The 22,590-nt window shown below is 33.2% G+C and overlaps 1 protein-coding gene across 4 annotated transcripts in view; it reads right to left on the bottom strand.

Annotated features, from left to right (window-relative positions):
• Nucleotides 1–21,567, bottom strand: part of Klp10A (kinesin-like protein 10A) — a 52,872-nt gene extending 31,305 nt beyond the window's left edge. The window contains exons 1-10 of one of the 4 annotated variants that reach the window (XM_089251338.1): nucleotides 21,344–21,558; nucleotides 21,104–21,172; nucleotides 19,460–19,554; nucleotides 18,064–18,156; nucleotides 17,918–17,951; nucleotides 13,585–13,674; nucleotides 8,939–9,100; nucleotides 6,703–6,856; nucleotides 4,216–4,319; nucleotides 1,492–1,654 (exon numbers count right to left, since the gene is read on the bottom strand). In XM_089251338.1, coding sequence (XP_089107464.1) covers nucleotides 1,492–1,654; nucleotides 4,216–4,319; nucleotides 6,703–6,856; nucleotides 8,939–9,100; nucleotides 13,585–13,674; nucleotides 17,918–17,951; nucleotides 18,064–18,156; nucleotides 19,460–19,554; nucleotides 21,104–21,164 — 956 coding nt within the window. In that variant the 5' untranslated portion in view covers nucleotides 21,165–21,172; nucleotides 21,344–21,558. Of the gene's footprint in view, nucleotides 1–1,491; nucleotides 1,655–4,215; nucleotides 4,320–6,702; nucleotides 6,857–8,938; nucleotides 9,101–13,584; nucleotides 13,675–17,917; nucleotides 17,952–18,063; nucleotides 18,157–19,459; nucleotides 19,555–21,103; nucleotides 21,173–21,255; nucleotides 21,278–21,343 lie in introns of those variants that run through there. The other 3 variants (XM_089251339.1, XM_089251340.1, XM_089251341.1) reach the window with 3 other exon arrangements.
• Nucleotides 21,568–22,590: the final 1,023 nt, after the last annotated feature.

Here is a 22,590-nt window from a genome sequence, read left to right on the forward strand (position 1 = left end):
TGTTTTCATTCTCCAACCCTGAAAAAAAGAACAGAAATTTTACTTTTGGAACTCATATTTGGTATGTTGCAGGGTTGGTGAAAAAACCGTTTTTTTTTGTTTAAACCAGATTTTTTTGTTTTAAATAGTATCAACATTAAAAACAATGAAATTTCTGAAAAATCATTCAAACTTCTAATAATTAACTAAAATAAAATGGTTATTAATGTAATTAACACTATTCCCATACTAATTAATCTTGAAATATATCTTACATTTTAACAAAAACCAACTTTTGCAATTTAGTTATTTTTTGCTTAACTGAATGGATTACTGTGTGTTTGAAAATTCTTTCAATGTTATTATTAATCATATAGTATATAAAGGTTTTTCTCCAGTTACTTTCAGTATGCTTACTTAGGAAGATATTTTGCAAAAAGTAATAAAAATTAGGTGAATATAATGTATTTAATGAAGCATAAATAATGCAGATTAATTAGCAATGATTTACGATATACAGGGTGATTATAACTCAGGTTCTGATTTTAAAACACTGTAAAAAAAGAACTATTGTCAAAATGACTTTAAAATTGGCATGAATATTCCTGGAAAAATGCAATTTTATTTGGTAAAGGGGGAAAAATACTTGTAAATTTAAAATTAATGACATCATCCAACATGTGGGAAATTTGCTCGCAGAATGGAAACGATAGCCAGTCATGGCAAAATGATACCTTAATTATAGCATTGAACGATTTCATAATTCATGAAAACATCACAAAAAACGAAGTAATTGAACAAATAACTACAACTTACTTAAGAAATGTTAAATATGTTGTCCAACCTGAGGTTGAAAGCACAAAAATTGTTGTTCAACAATAGAATCGGAGTATGCCATGGTCATGATGTGGCTGTGCTTGCAATTCATCTTTATTAAATCAAACGCCCCCCCCCACCCCACCCGTTAATATTCCTGAGGAACTTCTAACATACAGGGAATGTGCTGGAGATTGCAATTCACCAAAGTTTACAATCTGACCACTGTTTATAACATTTTGAGTACACCCACAGCCAGAAGTTGCAAGGGTTAAGGTGCATCCTGTCAAAATGGGTCTTCAGCAGCTGCTTTGCTGGTATTGCAATGTGCATCTTGATAGAAGTTCTATCCACACACTGATGCTGTGGAAGTGCTGAAATGATGTGGTTGCACAAAATAGATTATACTGCTGGATAAGTACAGCATGATCTACTTGCATTTTGCACTACTTGCACTTTTTTTCCTTTTGCGAAAGAAACGTCCATTGCTTCAGGAGTATCCATGCAAATTTTCAAGTCATTATGATCAGTACTTATTGTATAGTTTTGGAATTAAAACTTAAATTATAATCACCCTGTATATAGCTGATTATTTTTCATAAATCTGTTACTACTATACAGTAGAACCTTGATTAACTGGGATGTTGTAAGACAGATATAAAAAAAAAGAAAAAAAACTCATGTTTTTTCCCTTACCGGTAAACTAATTCATTATCTGCTCCCTCATCAAAGGCGTAATCAAACCTGAACAGTTGGTTCTCTAAATATTTAGTAAGATCTACTTTGTGCTTCGGTTCATGTACGACTATATGCTCTTTGTTTGGGACTGTGATCACATCTGCTTCTTTTCTGGCTACCTCTGGAAAGGAGAAAAAAAAAAAAAACTACCTCAATTAAATTGAAATCAATGTGAAGAGGGAAATATTTCAAAAACATTAGATTTAATTGGAAAAGCGCTTGAAAGCTTTTAATGAACATGCTGCCCGGTGATTCATTACATATAGTGAAATTTTTCAGTGCAACTTCTCATGCAACCGAATGGACCGAGAGGAACTTAACATGTATAAATCTCAATTCAAACCAAATTTTACGATTCACACTATTTGATGACTGAATTCAGAAGGCATTAATATACCGTGTTTACTCGCATGTAAGATGAGGTTTTTATTCAATTTTCACTCCTTCAAAAATCTAGGTCATTCTACATGCGTGAACGAAGGATTCATTGTGTTATTTTAGTATAGTGCACACGGTTTTAATATGATATCAAGACTCTTAGGTTTCTGATAATAATATGTGATTGATTACCAGTTGCATGGAAGAGTATCTCTAGAGCTGATATCAGTCCTTCGGGAAAATGCTGCATTTCAAATGATATTGACAGATCAGAAGAGGGCGCTTTGCGGAGTGAGAGTAAAAAAAGATGAGAGTTGTAACGAAGTTTCACAAGGAGAGTCCAAGGAGACAAAAGATGGCATTGTTAAGAAAATGTGGTTGTTTACCTTAATACAGGCATCTTCAGCCTGTTGCTCATGAGCATCATGGTGCTCCCTGAAGTACCGATATTCTCAATGCCTGTATTCAATTTCATGCTAATGAACACTTGATTAATGTTCTAATTAAAACACCTTGTAAAAATTGCATTCAAGTATTGAAGTCATCCTGATTTCATGTGCATTCCTATATTAAATTTGCCATAAGGGTGCTCTTCTTTTGATGACAGGTACAGGCAGTGTTTGTGACTGGAAAAAGGATGAAGACCTCTGCCTTAATACATGCATTTTATGATATTATCTGAGAATAAACGAGATAAGGAGTTGCATTAATAGATCTAGTTTTCCTTATTTTGGTCTGTAAAATGATACCTCATCCTATGGGTGAGTAAATTATGTCAATCCAAAAAAGTCCAGCTTGTGACTGATTCCAAATTCCATGAGAATAAAGTACTTACTAACTTAATTCCTTCCACACATCACAAAAACCTAACAGATCCCATAAACTTTTTCACATTGTTAAAATTTAAAAGCTCGTATAACAATTAATTAGCACGGTGTTACAGTATTTTGTATGCAGTGTTTGATTAGTTTGTGAAAGCAAGGTATTTTATAAATTGTAGGTTCATAAAATTGAGTATTGACTTTATATACAAAATTTGGTGGACATCTCACATCTGTTCAAAATTGTAAATTTGTATTAAGAACATGCATACAGAAAATCATTTTATGTATACAGATTGGATATTTACATGGGAGTTTCACTGTACATACGATTTAATATTATGTTTGATTAAAATCAATCATTTGAATCAATCAATGATTGATCATATTGGAAAAAAACTGAAGTTCACTTAATTCATGCCAGAGTATACTTAAAAAATACAGTAAAATCCATTTTTTACAACCAAATAATTTTCTAAAAGTCTTACTTAAATGATACATGCCAAACCCCTGCTGTTAGCAGTCACCCTCAGATATGGTCGCACAAATAATTTTCGTCATTCATTAAATTGGGTTAAAACCCATGAAGGGACACTTTCATTCGAATATTCATCTTTCAATTCCTCATATAAATTTTCTAAGATGACAGCTTATACAGCAGAAACTCCCGAAATGGACACTCTGAGTTAGCGGACACTTCAAATTACATCAATGGGCCCCAACGTATTTTACTACCCTTTCAACAGACAAAATTTTCTGACGCAAGGATGTCTAGTAATGAGAGATTTTACTATATAGCTTCAAGAGTTGATTTTTAGTTGTTGCAGCTATTTCAACTCACTGTCTATTAACAAATTAGTTTTTTTCCTTTGAGGGACTTCAACAAATTTATCAAACAGTTTGTTATTTTCATTTTTGTTAAAAAATACTTCCCCTCCCAGAACAATGCTTAATATTTAATCAGTAGTACTATAAAATTCTTAAGGAAATCGAAGAGTAAAATTAAGTTTTATTTAATTGCTAGTGTTTTTATCAGACCTTGAACGAAAATACTACAGCTTATACAAAAAGCATTGTCGTTCCCCCAAAATTCCCCCCCCCCCCCCGTATTGTTCTTCAGGATGCTGCTCATTTACAGGAAACTATGACAATTTTTTTAATGCTCTACTGTAAATATTAAATTGCGTATTTTTACGAAAGTATGCACAATATTAGTTTCTCTCTCTCTCACGCAATCTCTAACTTATGTTATTAATACTGGGTTTATTTCAAAATCAATTGGTCATCTTCAAAGTTCTCAATAGAAACGTTTTTGTTTATGGTCACCCCTTCTTTTGCATGGTAGAGTATTAATAGCCCACTGGTGTCCACAAATGAAGGGTTTTGATGTATAAAGCTATTTCAAATACACACAAACATCAATATGAATATGATTCATTGAATTCTTTTACAACACAGTTTAATATGTTTTTTCTCCACCTACCTTTTTTGTTCATTGGCCTTTTTCGGACAGCAACACAAATTTGTAACGGATGGACTGGATCATCTTTAGAAATCGGTTTATACTCTAAATTATTACAATACTCTCTGGAAAAAGGAAAGAATGAATTTTGCTATTCAACAAACTTCCTAATGATAAGAGAAAATGCACAATGTGCATTTATGTTATATTATATCAGAGCTTGAAAAATAATTTTGGTGCCAGCTGAATTTCATAAATCAAGCATTTTTTGAGGAAAATTATAAAAAAAAATTTTAAGCGGCATTGTTTGAGAAAATAAATCATTACTTTTTCAATTTTCAATATATTCAAGTGAAATTTTCATTAAAGTGTTCACAAAAACATACAAAATATGAATAAAAATAATTCATACACTTACATTTGAAATTTACATGCAAAAAAATTATGTAAACTTTGTTTTTGTGGAATTTTTCGTTAGAAAAAATACAATTTTTCAAACATATTTTTAGACCAGAGGCACAGCAGTTACCAAAACAACTTTAATTTTAAATTTCTCCTAAATATATGAAGTAAAATACTGGAGAAAAAAAATAATGGTTTTTTGACCGTTAATATGTTTATTCTGGCTCGCAACACAAAATTCATCAAAATAAGACTGGATCGTTCCGATTTCAAATCATTCAACTAGATACTGAAATGCAACCCATCATCCCGGATTCCAATTATTATTTTTTATTTATTGCTTCTACCATGCTTGTTGACCATGCAAAATTTCATGTACATGTCTCAAAAGCTTTTTGAGAAAAAAAATGTTTTCTAACCTCACGAATGACGTCTCTTAGGCTAACCCCATTCAAGCAATATTATTTGTGAAAATATAACATAACTTTGCAGAAATATTGATGTGTGTACACTTATGCTTTGGAGGGTTCTTTTATGAATGCGCAATATTTATTAAAATATTCTGAGGAGGTCGCAGATGAACTATGAATTAGATAGGACAGGATTCCCACAGTGTTTTATGTTTCACTTGGGCTTGTTTATCACCCATTTTCGTTTGGGAGATCATTCACAGCTCACCGTGTATATGGTGACACTATCGTAAATTAAAAATACAACACCTTGAACATTTTGCGCTATATGCTTGAAATTTTTACTAGAGATAGTAAACATGCAGATCAGAAAATAATCATAAAAGAAAATATGCTTGGTTTCATGTTTTACAAAGGGTTCATTCCATAAAAAAAAATCAACCAAAAAAATTTAAAATCAGTTGCATGACAGACTGTTTTTCTTCAAATTCAGTACACCATAGGTGCCAATTCATACTTAAAAAATTTGTAGTTTATCATGTGATATAATACTTCACACCGAAGAAAACATGTCATACAAATAAAAGAGAAAACTGAGGATTTTTTTGCGGGATTGCAATAGGTGACCATATGACTATTTATCCTATATTTTCACCATCCTGATTTTTCTTAAGAATATAAATGTCTTGTTTCCACCTGCACTTTCAACAAAGCCTACTTGAACTTTTTTTTATCATTCATTCAAATCAAGGATTAAAATTATTTTGCCAATTTACAAAAGAAAATTATGCTATAAATATATTGTGTCTTACATATATACTTGCCGCAATTAAATTTTTTTTATAGAATTCATTTTAATCCACTGATTTCCAACAGCTCTTCATTTCCCACTATTGATTGACAATTTCATTGATAACAGGTTTTTTTTTTTATCTGACGATTTTAGCATCATATTTGGTGACCTATAAAGGACCTGGTCTCTGACTGGAAGATTCATAAAAGGCTAAAGGAAAAAAAAATGAATTGGAAGGCTTCCGGGTAAATCGGAAGCATTAGCAGCTATGGTACAGGTGCTCTCAAGGTATAAAATTACACAAATTTTCAATGACTTGCTCTGTAAATTTGTTCTGTTACATGAATTTTGTCAAAAAAAAAATCAGTTTTTTAATGATTTTGTTTGTCACAAAATTTAAATTCATTTAGCTCCACAGACACAGAGCAGGTCGATGAAAATATGGTATTTATTTATGGTAACAAGGTATTTTCATACCTTGTGAGCACCTGTATGTGCAATGAATTTGAAAAAAAAAAAAAAATCGGAGGCAGTGTTTTTCGAAGTGTGCATTACAGCTCCTATGGCAGTCACCAATCTTTGTCATAGGCGCTGTGAAGGGCTAGAAATACTGATGTGTGTGCTTATGCTTTGAAGTGGTTCTTTTATGAATGCACAGTATTTACTAAAGTTTTCTGAGGAAGTCGTAGATGAACTATGAATAGGGCAAGGGAGCTACAAGTGATAAAAATTTGAGAACCACTGTGCTATGGAATGAGCCTTCTGTAAAACATGAAATAAAACATATTTACTTTTCAATTTCTTATCTACATGTTTACTATCCCTGATAAAAATTTCAAACACGTAGTGCACCAATATCAATGTAAAGATGATATAAAGGAAAAACAATATGAAATTATTTACCTGATCATGCGAATGAATTCCCAATTAGGAGTGCCATAGTCCGCATTCATCATCCCCTGCTGCTCTGCTTTCTTCTCAGCTTGCCTGGCTCTTCTTTCTTCACGCTGTTTTTTAATCTTGTCTACTTCTTTGACAACATTAGAACATCTGCGAGCTATACAAACCACAATAATTATTAAAAAGCTATTTCGGTATATCAGAACACATAGCCATGTGTTTAACCAGTCATTTGACCAATTACAGTATTTTCCTGCACATAATCTGCATGAGAAATTTGAAGAAAAAAACCCCACATATAGGCCTAACCCCTGGCAGCGTATTATCTGCAGGATTTAAAAAATAAAAACTGACCCTGTGTGTTTCAATAATCAATACATTGATATGCTAATTAATGAAATTTATTCACAAAACAATAGCTGACATGTCAACACCGGCTTCAGGCTTGTCAGTAGTGATGAATGTTCAGCTTTGTCATGGGGAGGGTTACCCTCTTAGTAGGATAACATAATCATAGTACAATAAAAAATTATCACTCAAAAATTCGCTTTTTTAAAAATTTTAATTGAAAGTTTATTAAATACAGCACCTAACTGGCACTGGAACCTAAAAGGCTCAGGCCACATGAGCCACCTCCCAAAGCAACTTTCGAAGGTCGCCAAGTCCCTTAATTATTCATAAATATTCAATGCAATCCCAACCTGCATACTTCTTGTGGTTTACCACTTCGAGGCGCAAAAGCGAGCCGAGATCTCCCCTTTAAAAAGTCTCGCCACAGAGAGCAACAGTCCTACAAACAGTACAAGTATTCAGACATTTCATTTCTGAAATATAGATGGCAGCAATGAAAAATCCTACACAACACTAGATACACAATCAGACTGTTAGTGTAACATCATCAGCAGCAAACGGTGTTACAGTTTCTGGCGCCTTAACAGACTTTGGAAATAATAGCCACTGACATGAAGGGAACTGGCGAGTTTCAAGAAGCAATTCTTCTGAAAAACCGCTAATACCATTGGGCCTATATAAGGTGGGGTGCTGCTAAAAATGAGGTATTTTTCCCCTGTAGTCGAGGTGCGAAAAAGAGGTTTCAGCGAGAACGAGGAAAGATCGAGTGCTGTAATGAATGATCAGGGCTGAGATGTATCTGAAAGATAGATAATTGGTGGTGAGTGCCATATCAATTTAGTCGAAATCATCTCTCTCTCTCTCAATTCAAGAATTTATAATTATTTATCACTTATCGAGATACTTAATCATTTAGTATTTGGGCGTGTCAAGATGATTTATTCTCAATAGTAATACAAAATTGTTGGATGTGGATCTCCTCTTTGGATAACCCTATTTTTATTTGATAATTTAATAAATTAATTTGTTATTGTCAACTCCTCTGTGTGAATTATATTAATTTTTATTGGTCGCTTTCTTTGTTGACTGAAGCTAATACACAACACCAAAAGATTCTATAATCGTAAATTTAATTGTTCTCTCTTTTTATGCGCATTCACTAATCAACTCCGTCACAGTCAAACAAAATAAATACATATTGCAACTATAACTAAGGAAACGAAAACGACGAGGAAAAGAAAATGATTTGCCATAGAAAGAGTTTGTACACAAAACAGTTAGAATAGTGCCCATCATTTTTTTTCTTAGTTCACTAATCCTGACACTTCTTTCAAACCCGAAAACACTGTGAAGAAGTTCTGTAGTTTATAGCAGCTGTCCGTAAAAACTACGGACAATCCGTAGCAGTGCCACCTCTGCAATAGCATTATTTACACACAAAACAATTTACAGTTCAATCAAAAACCTTTAAATGCAGACTCATCAGGCTGATAACATCATTTTCTGCAGATTGTAAACAGCAGTAGATAATCTATTTTTTAATGTTTAATAAACCGCAGATTATAAGAGAGGAAAATACGGTAATTCCTCTGTGTGCTATCTGCTCTATGCTCATTTTTATGAAGATGTTCACGGCAGAAAATCGGCATGACCTCATATGCCACCACCGTTACGTATGGTCATGATATCATATGGCGTTGTAAGCAGATGACTGGTTAATGCCATGACTGGATAATGAATTAATGATTATGAATGCAATGAAAAGAACAAACCTAATCTCAAATTTAAAACTTCAATTCAGCCCACATAAAAGGCACATTCATCGAATAACATGTAATCACAGAAAAAGTAAAATATTTACAGCATATGTAGTAAAAATGAAACTCACGAGCAGCAGCAGGTACCCCAGACTTTTGTATTGGTTGTAATGGTCCTATTGGAGAAGTTGGTGGAGCTGTTTGTTGTTGGGCTGGTGGAACATATTTGATTTCTACGTTGGTGTTTTCTAGAATAGGTTTCTTTTGATTTTGCCTCAATGGAAGAGATGAACCTATTTTCAACGCAAAGGTATAAATAATGACTTCATATTCCATTACAGTATAAGGATATACAAACTTACTTGAGCGGCCAATAAATAATAAATAAAATGTTACAAAAGAAAAAAAAATAATTAGTAAAACAAATTGCCATATGTAAAACTCCAAATTTCAGTTTTGTAGCTTTACTTTTTTACTTACATAAATTTTCAATGCCAATTTTACATTAGGTAGAGCCTTGATTAATTAAGGGTAATTAGGGAGGAGGGTCACTTTGGATAAGCTCCGAAGATGCTTCCAGAAAATATGAAAAATAAAAATCCACTAATCACGGACAAATTTACTAAACAAATAAAAAATAAAAATTTCATACCACATTAGCCAGCATGTTGTAAAATTGGAGGAACATTGGCTTTTTGAATGCTCAAGGCTGGTCCACATCCAGCATGCAGCGAAAAGTGAGATTCAACAACTATCACAGAATGCATTCGAAAGACCAATCTCAGTTTTAAATGAGAACTGAATAAATAGGCAAATGAGGATAGAATAATATTCTTTACTGTAGTAAAAGAAACAGTAATAAAAATTCAGCACCTATTTGATAGTTCTGCAATTCTTTACCCAGCATTTTAATTTTTTGCTGATTATTCTAATTTTGCATACATGGTGGAATACAAAAATAATTAGCGGTCTCATAGATTTCCATTTAATCAATGAGAACAATTATGCTTAGTATCCAACATTTTTTAATAAATCAAGATTTGTAGCAGCAAAAAGCAAACACAAAGCTCCAGATATCTGAATTTATTTTGTAAAACAGAAGGGATCCTAAAATTCAGAGAACAGACAAGGTCCAAATCAATTCAATTGATTGAGTCCTGATATTTAAGAATTATCTTCATTAAGAATTATTAAGAATCGGACTCAAATTTCCAAGCTTGTTGGAAAACATAGGTATTCCTGGCATGCTGTTTCTCTGCATGCTAGCCAATGCAGGAGAATATGGTAGATGACGGCAATAGAAATAATTATATGTAAAAATATTTTTAATTCACCAGTTTCAAAAACTGTTTTCTTACCTGTCATGCACCGTACAATGTCATTGAAAAGTATATGCACCATGCAACTGGTTAATCTTGATCTGGCCCTGTGCTTCATCTAACAGAGGCCTTGGTTCATCGAGACATAGTCAAGACTGTATATTTTTAATTCACTTTATTTTTTTTAAACACGTAATTTCTATGGTCATCGCAGAACGAACAAAAGAATCCACATTTTTTAGCTCATAAAGAAAATCTATTCTTAGTGAAAAATTCCCTGTGCAGCTAATATACTTCATTTTTAAACGTGATATGAACATCAGAACTCTCTGCCGCTGGACTTATCCCAATGTCGAGATCTCTTCCAACCAGCTTGGCGACGATGACAAAGCATGATATGCTTTGAGCAAAGCATATGGAACTTTTATTTTCATACAGAAATTGCTTATTTATTTATAAATTGATCTCCCATTCCTGCTTAATCTCACTAATGAAGCCATGCGTTAAAACACAGGAATTGAAACATACAAGGCAATGCAGCTAAAATTACACGCATACACACAAACATGACGTGGATGAATGCAATGCTAATTTAACTTCATCTTAAGACAAATAGAAATAAAGATGAATAAATCAGGTTGCTAATACACTAAACATACGATTCTGAAACGAACCATTTTATCTAGAACAGTGGTTTCCAACACCTTTTTTTCCTTCCAGCACTCCCAGAGCAATGCAACTTACCTTCCCACAACCCTTGGATAATATGTTTATCTGTTAGAAAAAATTCATTTTTTTTTTGTAATTGATTACATTAATTATCCAATAATTAATTTCTATGAATTCTTTTACTTATTGTTTGATGTCTTTTCGGCTATGGCTAATACTTAATTTTGGTTCCATTCATTTTTAAAGTTAATTCAAAAACAAAACTAAAAAGAGTTTTTTTTTTTTTTTTTTTTTTGAGATTTGGAAAAAAGATTTCTTGAATGATTCTTCATTTACTGATTCTAGCTGCAACCATAAATTAATGTTTCTTTGACACTCGACTGAATGTTTTTACGTTTTTCCTCGAGTCGTGTGTTCACGACAATATCAAATCTAAGCACAATCTGCTAATAACATGAGGTAAACAAACCGCAAAAAATTTAGGTAAATAATTCTATTTTACCTCAACCAAAATAGAAAACAAGTACGAATTATAATCGGAAAAAAACTTTTACAAAGCAAAATTCATGACACATTTCTGTGAGCAGAAGTCAGGACGAGGCATCAAACTATTGGTACGATTCGTATTTTTTTAGGAATTGAAAAACTCAATTTTTATCATTTCAATTTTCCTCAATAATCAGTCAACATGCTGTACTTTTTTTCCATCTCGCACTCCTAGGGATGCGTGCATCCCCAACTGAGAACCACTGATCTAGTCTGAGTCAAAAGTTCAGACTAAATTTACAGTGATGTAATGAAGGGGTATAATGTCAATATAAAAAAGCAATATAAGATCACTTCTGGAATATAAATATGCGAATACTTTTTGATTAGAGTAGTGAAAGTGTTAATATATTTTATCTATAGTGATAGCTCCTTTATAATAAGTTTCTCTGGTTTCTTGAGTATCATCATAGAGGTATTTCACTGTATTATAAACATTGAAGAATTAACACAATCACTTGCTTGACATAGAAAAATATCCGAAATACCCAAATCTTCACCAATTTGATTTGAATGAAATTTTTTTTTTCCACACCAAAATTTTGATAAATTAATATCTCACTTTCTGTAGTCTCCCGTTTTTGAAAGCTCCTTACTTTTATTGCTTTTATCAACGAAAAGCTCTTATGAAGTATCTTGGTCAGCTTTTGACCAAGTTACTTCTTACTTTGTTGCACATTTAGTTCCAAGGGAACTACACGGCTGTTTATGTTTTTACACCAATGAAATTTACTCCACTCAATGACACTCAAGCTAATAAGTTTCTTTGCCAGCCTCTTCATTTCCAACTATTCCAAGATTTGACTATACCATGTTAAATGACCATAATTCTAATTCACACAAAACATAATATATATAGAGATAATTCCATTTAATATTAAACATTTGAGAAAAATCATTCCAGTATGGAAATATTTCAAACATATAACACTTCATAAACATTGTTTCAACATAATCAGTACAGTAGAACCCAATTATAGGACAACTTGAGACAAAATCATATGTAAAAATTACAAAAATGTTCGAGATTCAGGCACAGATCGACACGAGTAATGAGAGAGAATTCAACTGATACAGTTGGTAACAGTTTTTATGCACTCAACATAATCTTTATCAAGTAATATAACCCTTACTCACAATGTCTGGTCAATATTTTATCATTCACACATTTTAATTCTCTAGAAACAGACAGAAACACACACTCAGTGACAAGAAAAAAATCCACTGCCCATATCAGTGATCACTTATGCATATCAACGAATCTGCCAGGGACGAGTCTGGTCCTAAATAAACAAACCCATATCAGTTGTAGTGATGCCATGACTAGATATCTTGAACAGGCAAAGAATGGAAATGATTCAATCTTAGTGATGAATTCTGTTTTCTGTCTTGGACTGACGATCAATCTCCAGATTTGCTTTCGGAGATGATTAAGGCAATGCTCTGATGTAAGATGTAATAGGGTGCCATCTGATACACCTTTAGATACCCTCTCTGGCTGTGGTGCAAGCAACTAACAGGCCAGATCAGTTCTCAAACTTTTGTCACCCACAGCTCCTTTGCACAATTCATGATCCATCTGCAGCTCCCTCCAGAATAGTTAGGTAGATATTTTCCCATATAAAAGCATCACCATATAAAATAATCAAACCATAAATAAGCACACAAATCAATATCTCCAGCTTGCCACAACCCCCTAAGAGTCGGGATGCACACTTTGAGAAACACTGGCCCAGAGATATGTCCAGCTGATTCTACATTTACTTGCAATTTCACATGTTCCAGCAGCTATTTCTTAACAATGTCTGACTACACAGCAAGCACTACAATTTCTTCCCCCATAGTGTTAAAATCCTTAATTTTGTTGATTGTAGTAATATTTTTTTACAATAACAAAATTTGAAAGTAATTTAAGTAGGCTAAATCAAATCCTTAATTAAAATTCATATTTGCATTAGAAAATTCATTATCTCAGCTACATTTTTTTTTCACCACTCACAAGTACATAGTATAATCTGGGTTCTACTGAACACAAACAACACAATGGAAATCTCAAGATGGACATGCAATGCAAAGCTATTACATGCAATATTCATGCAGACATGCTTTCACTTACGTTGCAACATGCATCACAAAAAGGTGAAGAGAAATGCTACCCATGCAGAAAAAATAAACAAATAGAAAAAAGCTGACAGTATAAGCACAAACAGAGCCAGCATAAGTTCAGGGTATAGTCCACTCACCTATATTTCTTACTGAAACACTTTTGCGCATAAATTTTCTTTCAGGGATTGCTTTATTTTCTATATTTAATTTTTGTAACAAACTTCCCCCTACATTTGTTATGAAAGAACCACATACAGAATGAGGGGGTGTAAAAACACAAAAAATAAAAATTGAATTTGTAATGAAATAAAATATACACTAATGAAAACTGAAAATAGAATAGGTACATTTCATGTGTGATCAAGAAGGTCTGTTGAACAAAGAGAAATGCATTCAAGTAAAACTTTAAGTTGCCATTAGTCTCCCTTACTTTGAACTCGCATCTCGCTGCTCAAGTTTTGACCAAAGCTTTACAGCAGCATTTTTTATGTTTTGAATAAAAAGATACAAAATTTTTACTAGTATTTTTAATTCCAGAAAAGAGCATTTAAGAAGTCGCATGTTACTAGATCAGGACACCATGCTTCTCGATGACAGAAATTGCAGTATAAAATACAATCCTGCATAACTGTCATAATACAGGATAAAACCATGTAAATTTTTAGGTAGTTTTCTACACATATCATTTCTCAAACACTCTGATAAGCTTTCATAATATTCAGAGTAATGGTATTCATTCCATGTAGTACTTCATGGTGCATAATTACAGCTTAAATATTACAAAATTCTTTCAAGTTTACAATGTTAAAAACAATTTTTATCTTCAACATTCAAAGCCATTACAAAATCATTCAAAGCACATGAAAACTGAGTGTATTATCTTTCTTGCTGCCAGTGTTCCCTCTATTTTTTTTTCACTTGCCCGAATCACTTTTAATACGCACAATATACCATATACACCAAAGGTGTACTATTATTTTACATGGGGTTGAAGTATTTTTTCAGTGCGCACAGATGAGAAAATTTCTTACACACTATAAATTTAAGTATTTCCAAGGTTGTTTCTATATATATATTTTATTTTGCTGTTCAAAGGGCAAAATTTCATGTTTAATGCATGCATTGTTTACGATTCATGAGAAAAGTTAAAAAAAAAACACTCAACAGTAAGGTAATAATATAATGACTGACCAAAAAGTGAAATGTGTCAACCAGTTGCACTAAGGTATTTTATGTAATATACTAATAGAAATTTTATGGGATCTCCTCATATTACCTTCAGCAATAACATTCACTGTACTTTGTGATCACCCCTTGTGTATCTTTCAACATGTAAACTTTCCATGGTAAAAAAATTAACGTAACTGATAATTCTTGACTATGTTGATTTTAATAATAGTGTTGAAAACACATTGTGTTTCTGAACTAAAATGTCATTTGCATTGTACACGCCAAAATATTCTAACAACATCATGACATAAACATCTCTCTGTATGCCACAAAGAGCTTTCAAAGTTAAATTGAAATGAAATATATTGAATTTGATGCACACTGTATTAATCTATAACAGAAATTTTTAATTATCTAAAAAAAAAAAAAAAAAGACTTTTGCAACATTGATTCAACAATTATGAGCATGTCAAATACAGTTTCTTAATCTTTCAGTTCATGCCATATGATGACAAAAACTCAAGACATACCATACTGTATAGAATATTATATCGAGGGACATAGACTTGGTTGAGTGGGTTGCAGAGAAGAGCTACAAGTGCTCTTATTGATTTACCCCGGCAGTGACCTATCGGTTAGAAATTCTTAGGAATATGGACTGAATCTCTGTTTCGGTTAGTAAGTAAGTGCTCTTGTTGGCACACAGGATTTGAACTATAAAGAAAAACTTCATTTTTTTTGTATATGCTTACATTCTCTCTCCTTTACTCAAAAAGGAATAGATTCGTACTCCCCCTTATTTTGTTTGTTTCTAAAGAGCTGAGGGTCAAATCTTCAGATTATGGTTTTGAGTGATGAGGAGAAAAAATTAAAGGTAGCTCGAAAAAAATTGTTATATCCAGGGCTTTTATTTGTTAAATAGTTGTGTGGTTTTTATTTTTACCAGAATTTCAGAAAAAAATTATTTAAATCAAGAAATTTGTTGAATTGGAATTCGTTACATCAGGATCTGACTAATATTCGTCAACACTTTGATTTAAGAATATTTGAAACCAAATATTGGCTTAAGTTCTATAGACTGGCTTTACATGAACACACACACACAAAAAATGTATAAATCCATACCAGAGTTTAACATTGAAATTGCCAATTTCAAATTCAAAAGTCAAATTGTGTGAGCACCAAAAGATTATTTTTTTAAATGAGCTATTTCCACAAGTATTGTATCTTTTGCCAATTAAATGAAAATTTGAAATCGAATTTCAAGAATTTTAACTTTTATGAGCAGGTGTGTTCTTATTCTTAGATTATTAAATAGATAAAATTCCCTGATATAACACAAATATACAGGACCAATAGTATAAGCTAAGCTCGACCCATTCTCATACAGCAAATAAACTAAAACTATTTGCACCCAATTTTTCTTATGCATGCATAGATTTGCTCTCATGCACCATTGTCCATGCATCAAATTATAATTTAAAAATTCTAAAAATCACAGGAAAAACCAACTAAAGATAGCACCATCATCTTCTACACTAGCATAAGCATACACTTTTGAGAACAAAAACATAATTCATACAAAAAGCTACAAAAATGATTGAAATATGTAATTTAGACTTTGGAATAACATACCTACCATAATATTGAAACATAATTAACAAAATCAAAATGCCATACTGACAAATCCCAATATTTTAAATTTCTAAATGGAATTTTTGGTAGTAAAAAAAGAAGCTTTTAAGACATATACTTTTAGAACAAAGTTTTCATTGTAATACATAGGCCTAGTTAATACAGACCTATAGGTCTGATTAATCAAATGAATCAGTCAAATATGTTATTTATTAGTTATGACAACTAGATACAGGTAAAGTTTTTTTTTTATCCAATTGTCAGAGTATTTCAGAAAATATAGTATTAAAGGGAAACATTGAACTTGAAGCTGTAATCTTTAAATTTCTCCAACATGTTCATTAAAATAGTCCAATCAAGAAGAGGGGCCGGATTGTGGTGTATTTTTGCAGCAAAAACGTACCACCCCGGAAGAAAAAATGTGACCCTCCCTTCTGAAAATCCTGCGTACGTTACTGGGTCTAATATCAAATAAGTATACAATTATTGTCGCCTACAAAATGTTTTTAATGTTAGTGAAACTACCCCATCCAGGCATACACATGATTTTTGACCATGTGAGTGAAGTGATAGATCATGATTTATGAGACATGCAATGAAACCACTATTCTGATCCATTTTTTGTCAGTACATGAAGCAGACTTGCCACACCTTCTGAATCTTGTAAGGTGGGAAGGAAGGTAATGCAGTTACACAACAGGATAGGATTGCGTATGGATGGAAAAGCGGGGGGGGGGGGGGGGGGCAAAAGCCAGGCATATTTTCTTATTATTATATTATATTGTATTACCCCCAGAAGAACCCAATGGTAATGCAGTACATCTAAAGATGTATCAATATCTGCATGCTATTCCTTAACTATTTCAGCTCCCACAGGAATGCTGCAAAAACATTTTTGTTCCTATGCTAAAAGACCTCTCTGGTAGATTTCTAATACTACAAAAACCACACTGCAATAGTAAGATTCTGCAGTGCTTCATCCCCCATACGGATTACATCTTCACCAGAGTAGGGAGTAGGCCACAGTCACACATCAAGTTATACATAGGATGGCAAGAACATTTTCACACAACTGAAAGATCACTGGCAAACATTTTTACGGTAAAAGTGTGCTCAGGTCAGGGCCCCAGAAATTGAAAAAAAAAATTAGGTAGCAGCCTAATTTCTCAAGAGCCACAAGAATACTTTTCTGAGAAAAAAAAGCCTAAATATTTTATTTCATGTTTTTCTGGGCCTTAGTAACCAAGTCCTATGATTGTAGAAATGCTTACATAAATTCTTAAAATTTTACATTGTTCTCAGACTTCAATTTAGTCATCACACATAGAAAAGTTTAGGTGTCAATGCTTATTTTTTCATTGCCACGGCAACCTGGGATTTGTCAAACCCTGGCTCAGGTTACTTGTTTATTGCAACAAAAAATGCTTGGAGGGAAAAAAGGAAAAGATTATAAGTAATGATATTTTATTTTTTATATTGAACAACCAAATATAATGTAGAAGACTGGAAAATCTGCAGGTTTGAGAGAAAAATTTTCATAATAATCATATTAAAATAACTATCATTAAAAAAAAACCAACATAGTTTTGGTTAATCCCAAAGCTAACAAATTGTATCTTAGAATATCACACAAATCATTCATGTACACTGAATTATAATTCCTACCTTTGTTTGGTGTAAACACAGTTTGCCGATTCACCTGAAATAAAAATCAATGTTAGAAATGTAATGCATAACTAAGATGCTCTACAGACATCATGTACAAGTGGATTAAATTTAAACCTTAAAATTAAATTAGACAGAGATCTTACTTTTTTGATCGAGTTTATTGTATTGGATGTATTGTTTTTCACCCCGTTACCAAATATTTCAGGGTTGAGGCTGATTATCGCAGAAAACTCAATCTGGAAAGAAATCAAATTGCAAGACAAATATTAGAAGCTAATAAAATTCTCAACAACAAAATTAAAATCAATGTCTATCCAGAGAATAAGTTAGATTTAAAGCTTCAGACTCAGTGGTATTGGCAGGTTCAAACTCAATTTTGCATCAGTGCAGTGGCTGCACACCATTGACAATCGGTGCCAATTCCCAGACCTGAAATCTATATTTGTCACATGACAAAATATTTTATGTCATATAAAGGGGAAAGAAAACAAGAAATCTTGGGGGATTGCATACTGTGACCTGCTTTCTTGAAATATCTCCCTTTTTTCACGATAAAGCTTACTTTTGTTTAGTTTTACTGTTTGTTCTCCATTGAAATCAAAGATTAAAATTTTGCCAATTTATAAATTATTTTATGATAATTATGACTATAAATATTCGTATTTATGCCACATATCAGTCATTTTAAATTTTTGTTCCACGTAGAATTCATTATTATTCCGTTTACTGATTTTCAAAACAGCTTCAATTTCAATTTGAATTTTTTGGTGATTTTAGCAATAATTGGCAACTTTGCTCACTTTTGGCATCATCTTTGTTAATTGGCAATTTATTGTATTTTTTTATACAAACAAAATTTGAGAATTTTTTTTTTCATTCTTTAGAGGAAAAAAATATTCGCAATTTTATTCTTCCTTTCACTCAGGAAAATATTCTTGTCTCACATTTGCGAATACCAGTTTTTTTACAATGGCTCCAATTAAATATAATTTTCAGGCATAATAGAAAATGAACAGGAATCAATGGTTTTTAAGTGAATATCAAATATTTCAATAGGTAATAATTCCATCAAATGCATTTGGGAGAATCTGTCTAGCTGAAATTTAGGTCTAGAAAAATGATCTTTCACAAAGTACTGTGCAATATGAAAAAGGACATTTCGCATAATTTTGAGAACTTTTTTCACATAAAATTGTTAGACAAAAAATGCTCATTTTTACAAGAAAAAAAAAAAAAAAAAACAGCCCCCCCTTCCCTTGGTGAAAAGGTTCTGGACAAAACCCTGATTGAGAAATCAAAATTGCATTGAAAATATTGAATAAGAAAAGTAACTTTTTACATGTATATGCAGACAGTTAAAAAAAATCATTTGTTTCATGGAAGCGATTAAATTTAACAAATTCGTTAAATAATTAAAAGAATGACTTGTTTAAATTAAGTTTTAGAATTTAAACCAGACTGCACAATTATTACATTATTTGGCACTTGAAATTAGTTATTTCTACAAATTGGCATAAAATCACTTTGTATCAATCATACCTCTTTGCCCTTTGTTTCTCCATTCTCAAACCACTCCACAGTCACACTTTTGTTATTTGCGTTGATGCCACTAATAACCGCAGTATGAACTCGACCTGCAGAAAGAAATATTTTAAAAATTTAGCTCACGAAGTTTTATAATAAATGAAACGAATGGCAACATAAATGAGTATATTTTGACATAGCAGTTAAACTGAGAGATTTTCGTACCAATTTCTCCTGTACAAAGATTAGAATTCATCCACAAAGAAGCCATTGGACAGTTACCAAGTGAACTGATATGTTAAGACAGCCCTGGCAGATCACATCATACACTGCATACAGTCAGCCCGACTCAATCGGGTAAGCTTTATTAATATTGATCCTTCATCAGTTTTATAAATATACAAACTATACTAACATTGTTGAACAGCAATTGAATTGTTCCCCACATAATCACTCTAACCATTAATATCTCCCCCCCCCCCCCCCAGCGGGCAAAACTGTACATCAGATGAGTCAACATTAAGAAAACTTTGCGGGGGAGGGGGCTGAAAGCAGACAACAGTCCTGTATATGCAGGATTTGAACCATGTGCAGGGCAGGGAGAGAGAGAGGGTTGCATTGTATTAATCATTGAGGGTGGGCTTAGCCCTATTTCAAAATTTATCAGAGGAGCTGAAATAGCCTCAGCCCCCAGTACCTACGATATACATATTAGATCAGTCGTCTTCACCATTAATGTTGGGGGGCTCCCACATATCTCCACCCATGTTTTGGGCTCTTTCTTAGACAAAGACCATGCCTGGCCCCTAAGAAATTTGACTACTATTTTACCCCACACCAACTGTGCGGTAAAATTGACATACTGTAATTTCCAACTGGCGGGGGAAATGAAGGTGCCATCTATCGGTGGTCACCCCAGGCTTGGTAGGTAAAGAACTTGATGAATTAGCAAGAATTAGACTTATTAACTTCCTGCAGAATTAGAGCCCATGGACCCCTACAGTAACCTTCACGCATGCACATTGTCCACGTTCCTCTGTGGAATTTCTAACGAATTGGTACATGTTGGAATGTGCTTGTATGTGTAGTGAACCTAACGGGAATTTTGCTTTTATTTAATACTAGTTATGTGCATTGTGCTGCCATTTGCCATCATTTTTATCATGAATGAAGTGATTGCATAATTGTAACGTTGTCAAATCTTTCACCACTGAAACACTCGGGGAAAACTTATTCTTGGTTCCATCTGGGAATTTCGGCTCCTAATTATTTTCCTCTACTCAAGCTTTATATTAAAAATTACTTCCCCCCCCCCATTTTCCTTAACATAGGAACACCCCCTTCCCCAATGTATTCACGGATCCAGGAATGGGCCCCCCCACGAGGGTGGGGCTCGCAAGGCTCCAGCTCAGGGGGCCCAGGACAATTTTTATCATTTTTTCTCACACTATAGATTCACTGTTGAGAGACTTGCTAAGAATCTCACTGGGAAGGAAGGGCACTGTCGAAGATCCAAGCTTAGTGGGGGGTCCCTGATGTGGGTGGGCCATGGCTCTACCGTTGGGACCCAACACGTCAAGACTACCGTGGTAAGTCACAAAAAAATACACACAGCCAACTAACTTCAAACTACGAAATGAACAACAAATCATAACTCACCATCAGTTCGCTGGATATTGATGTTCAACCCAATGTGAAGAGAGGAGCTTTCACCATCCATTGCTCTCGCTAGATTCAAAAATAAACACGCGTGTAAATTATTAAAACGAGTGGAATTAAATTTAAAGCGAAATAAATGTAAAACCCATCACCTCTAATTAAATCGGGATTTCAACGGTCAAAACACTATAATATGCTCCTATAATGTTAGGCGAGAGGAAATTAATACCTAGGACTTACATTGAATATATTAAAGGCGACTCAAACGAAGAATTTTCGGGAGCAAATTAAATTTCCTAATCGTACATATTAATTACTATTTTCCCCATTCAAAAAACTACATGTAAAAAAAAAAAAATTAGACACACACAGACACCACACAGTGGCGGGCCAAAGAACGTTGCCAAATTGCTGCTATTTTCTTCTTAACGATGAGACCGGTACGACCGCTGCCCACTACAACTGACTAATCTTTTTTTTTTTTCTTGCTCTTTTTTTTGCCCTAATATGGGACAGCGGTTAATAAATAACTAAAGGATAAAAATAATAACAATAATAATCAGTTCGAATCGATGTGGGGGCGTGTAAGTTTTATGTATGAATCATTATTTAATGTTATAGGTTTCGAGGGGGGGAACTATTTTGTGTATAAATTGTATTTTAGTGTATTCGTGAAAGTGGGGAGGTTGGCGATGCGACTCGTATTTTCGGACGTTTGTAACGTATACATTCGGACATTACCAAATTTTCCTTCAATTCTGACCATCCGACTACTCTGATCGGAATGTCCCGTTTTTGGACGAAGCTTACTTCATCACTCATCAGACTTTCTGTCAGTTCATCAGGATTTCTGGATCACGTGATATTTCCCTCTTTCAGTGAAGGGTTTGAGGGATATATAAACTGTATCCATGGAAACCAACATGGCGAGTTCCGCGGCGGCTCATGAAATAATAGGGTGACCATACGTCCCGTATTTACCAGGACAGTCCTGGTATTTTCTGGTTTTTTTTTTTGTTATTCTGACTTTTTGGCAAAAGTGTCCCGGTTTTTCCCGTATTTTACACGAAGCCTACTTGAATTTTTATTCCTTATTGAAGTCAAAGATTGATATTATTTTTCAACTCATAAATTATTTTATGATAATTACAACTATATATGAGAGTATTAATCTCCCACATTTGCCTTGGTAAGCGGTTTTTTTTTCGTGGAATATATTTTAATCCAATGCAATTTGCAGTAATGCATCGTTTCCCGCCATTGTGATTTTTGCGTAATTTCAACAGTATTTGCAACTTTGTTTGATTTTGGCGTCGTTTTTCGGCAATAATTGGCGATGACCTGTATTTTCTCGTATTTGGAATCCTAATGTCCCGTATTTATTTCGCGAAAATATGGTCAGCTTATGAAGAATCTATATCCTAGATAAAAGAAATGTGGCAATATGAATCGATTCTTTTCTTTTTTGGACACTATTTCGATTTTTT

Source organism: Pholcus phalangioides, unplaced genomic scaffold, assembly GCF_987345545.1.
Source record: "Pholcus phalangioides strain wild (caught in Gottingen) unplaced genomic scaffold, Ppha-v1.0 ptg000024l_1, whole genome shotgun sequence".
Taxonomy (NCBI): domain Eukaryota; kingdom Metazoa; phylum Arthropoda; class Arachnida; order Araneae; family Pholcidae; genus Pholcus; species Pholcus phalangioides.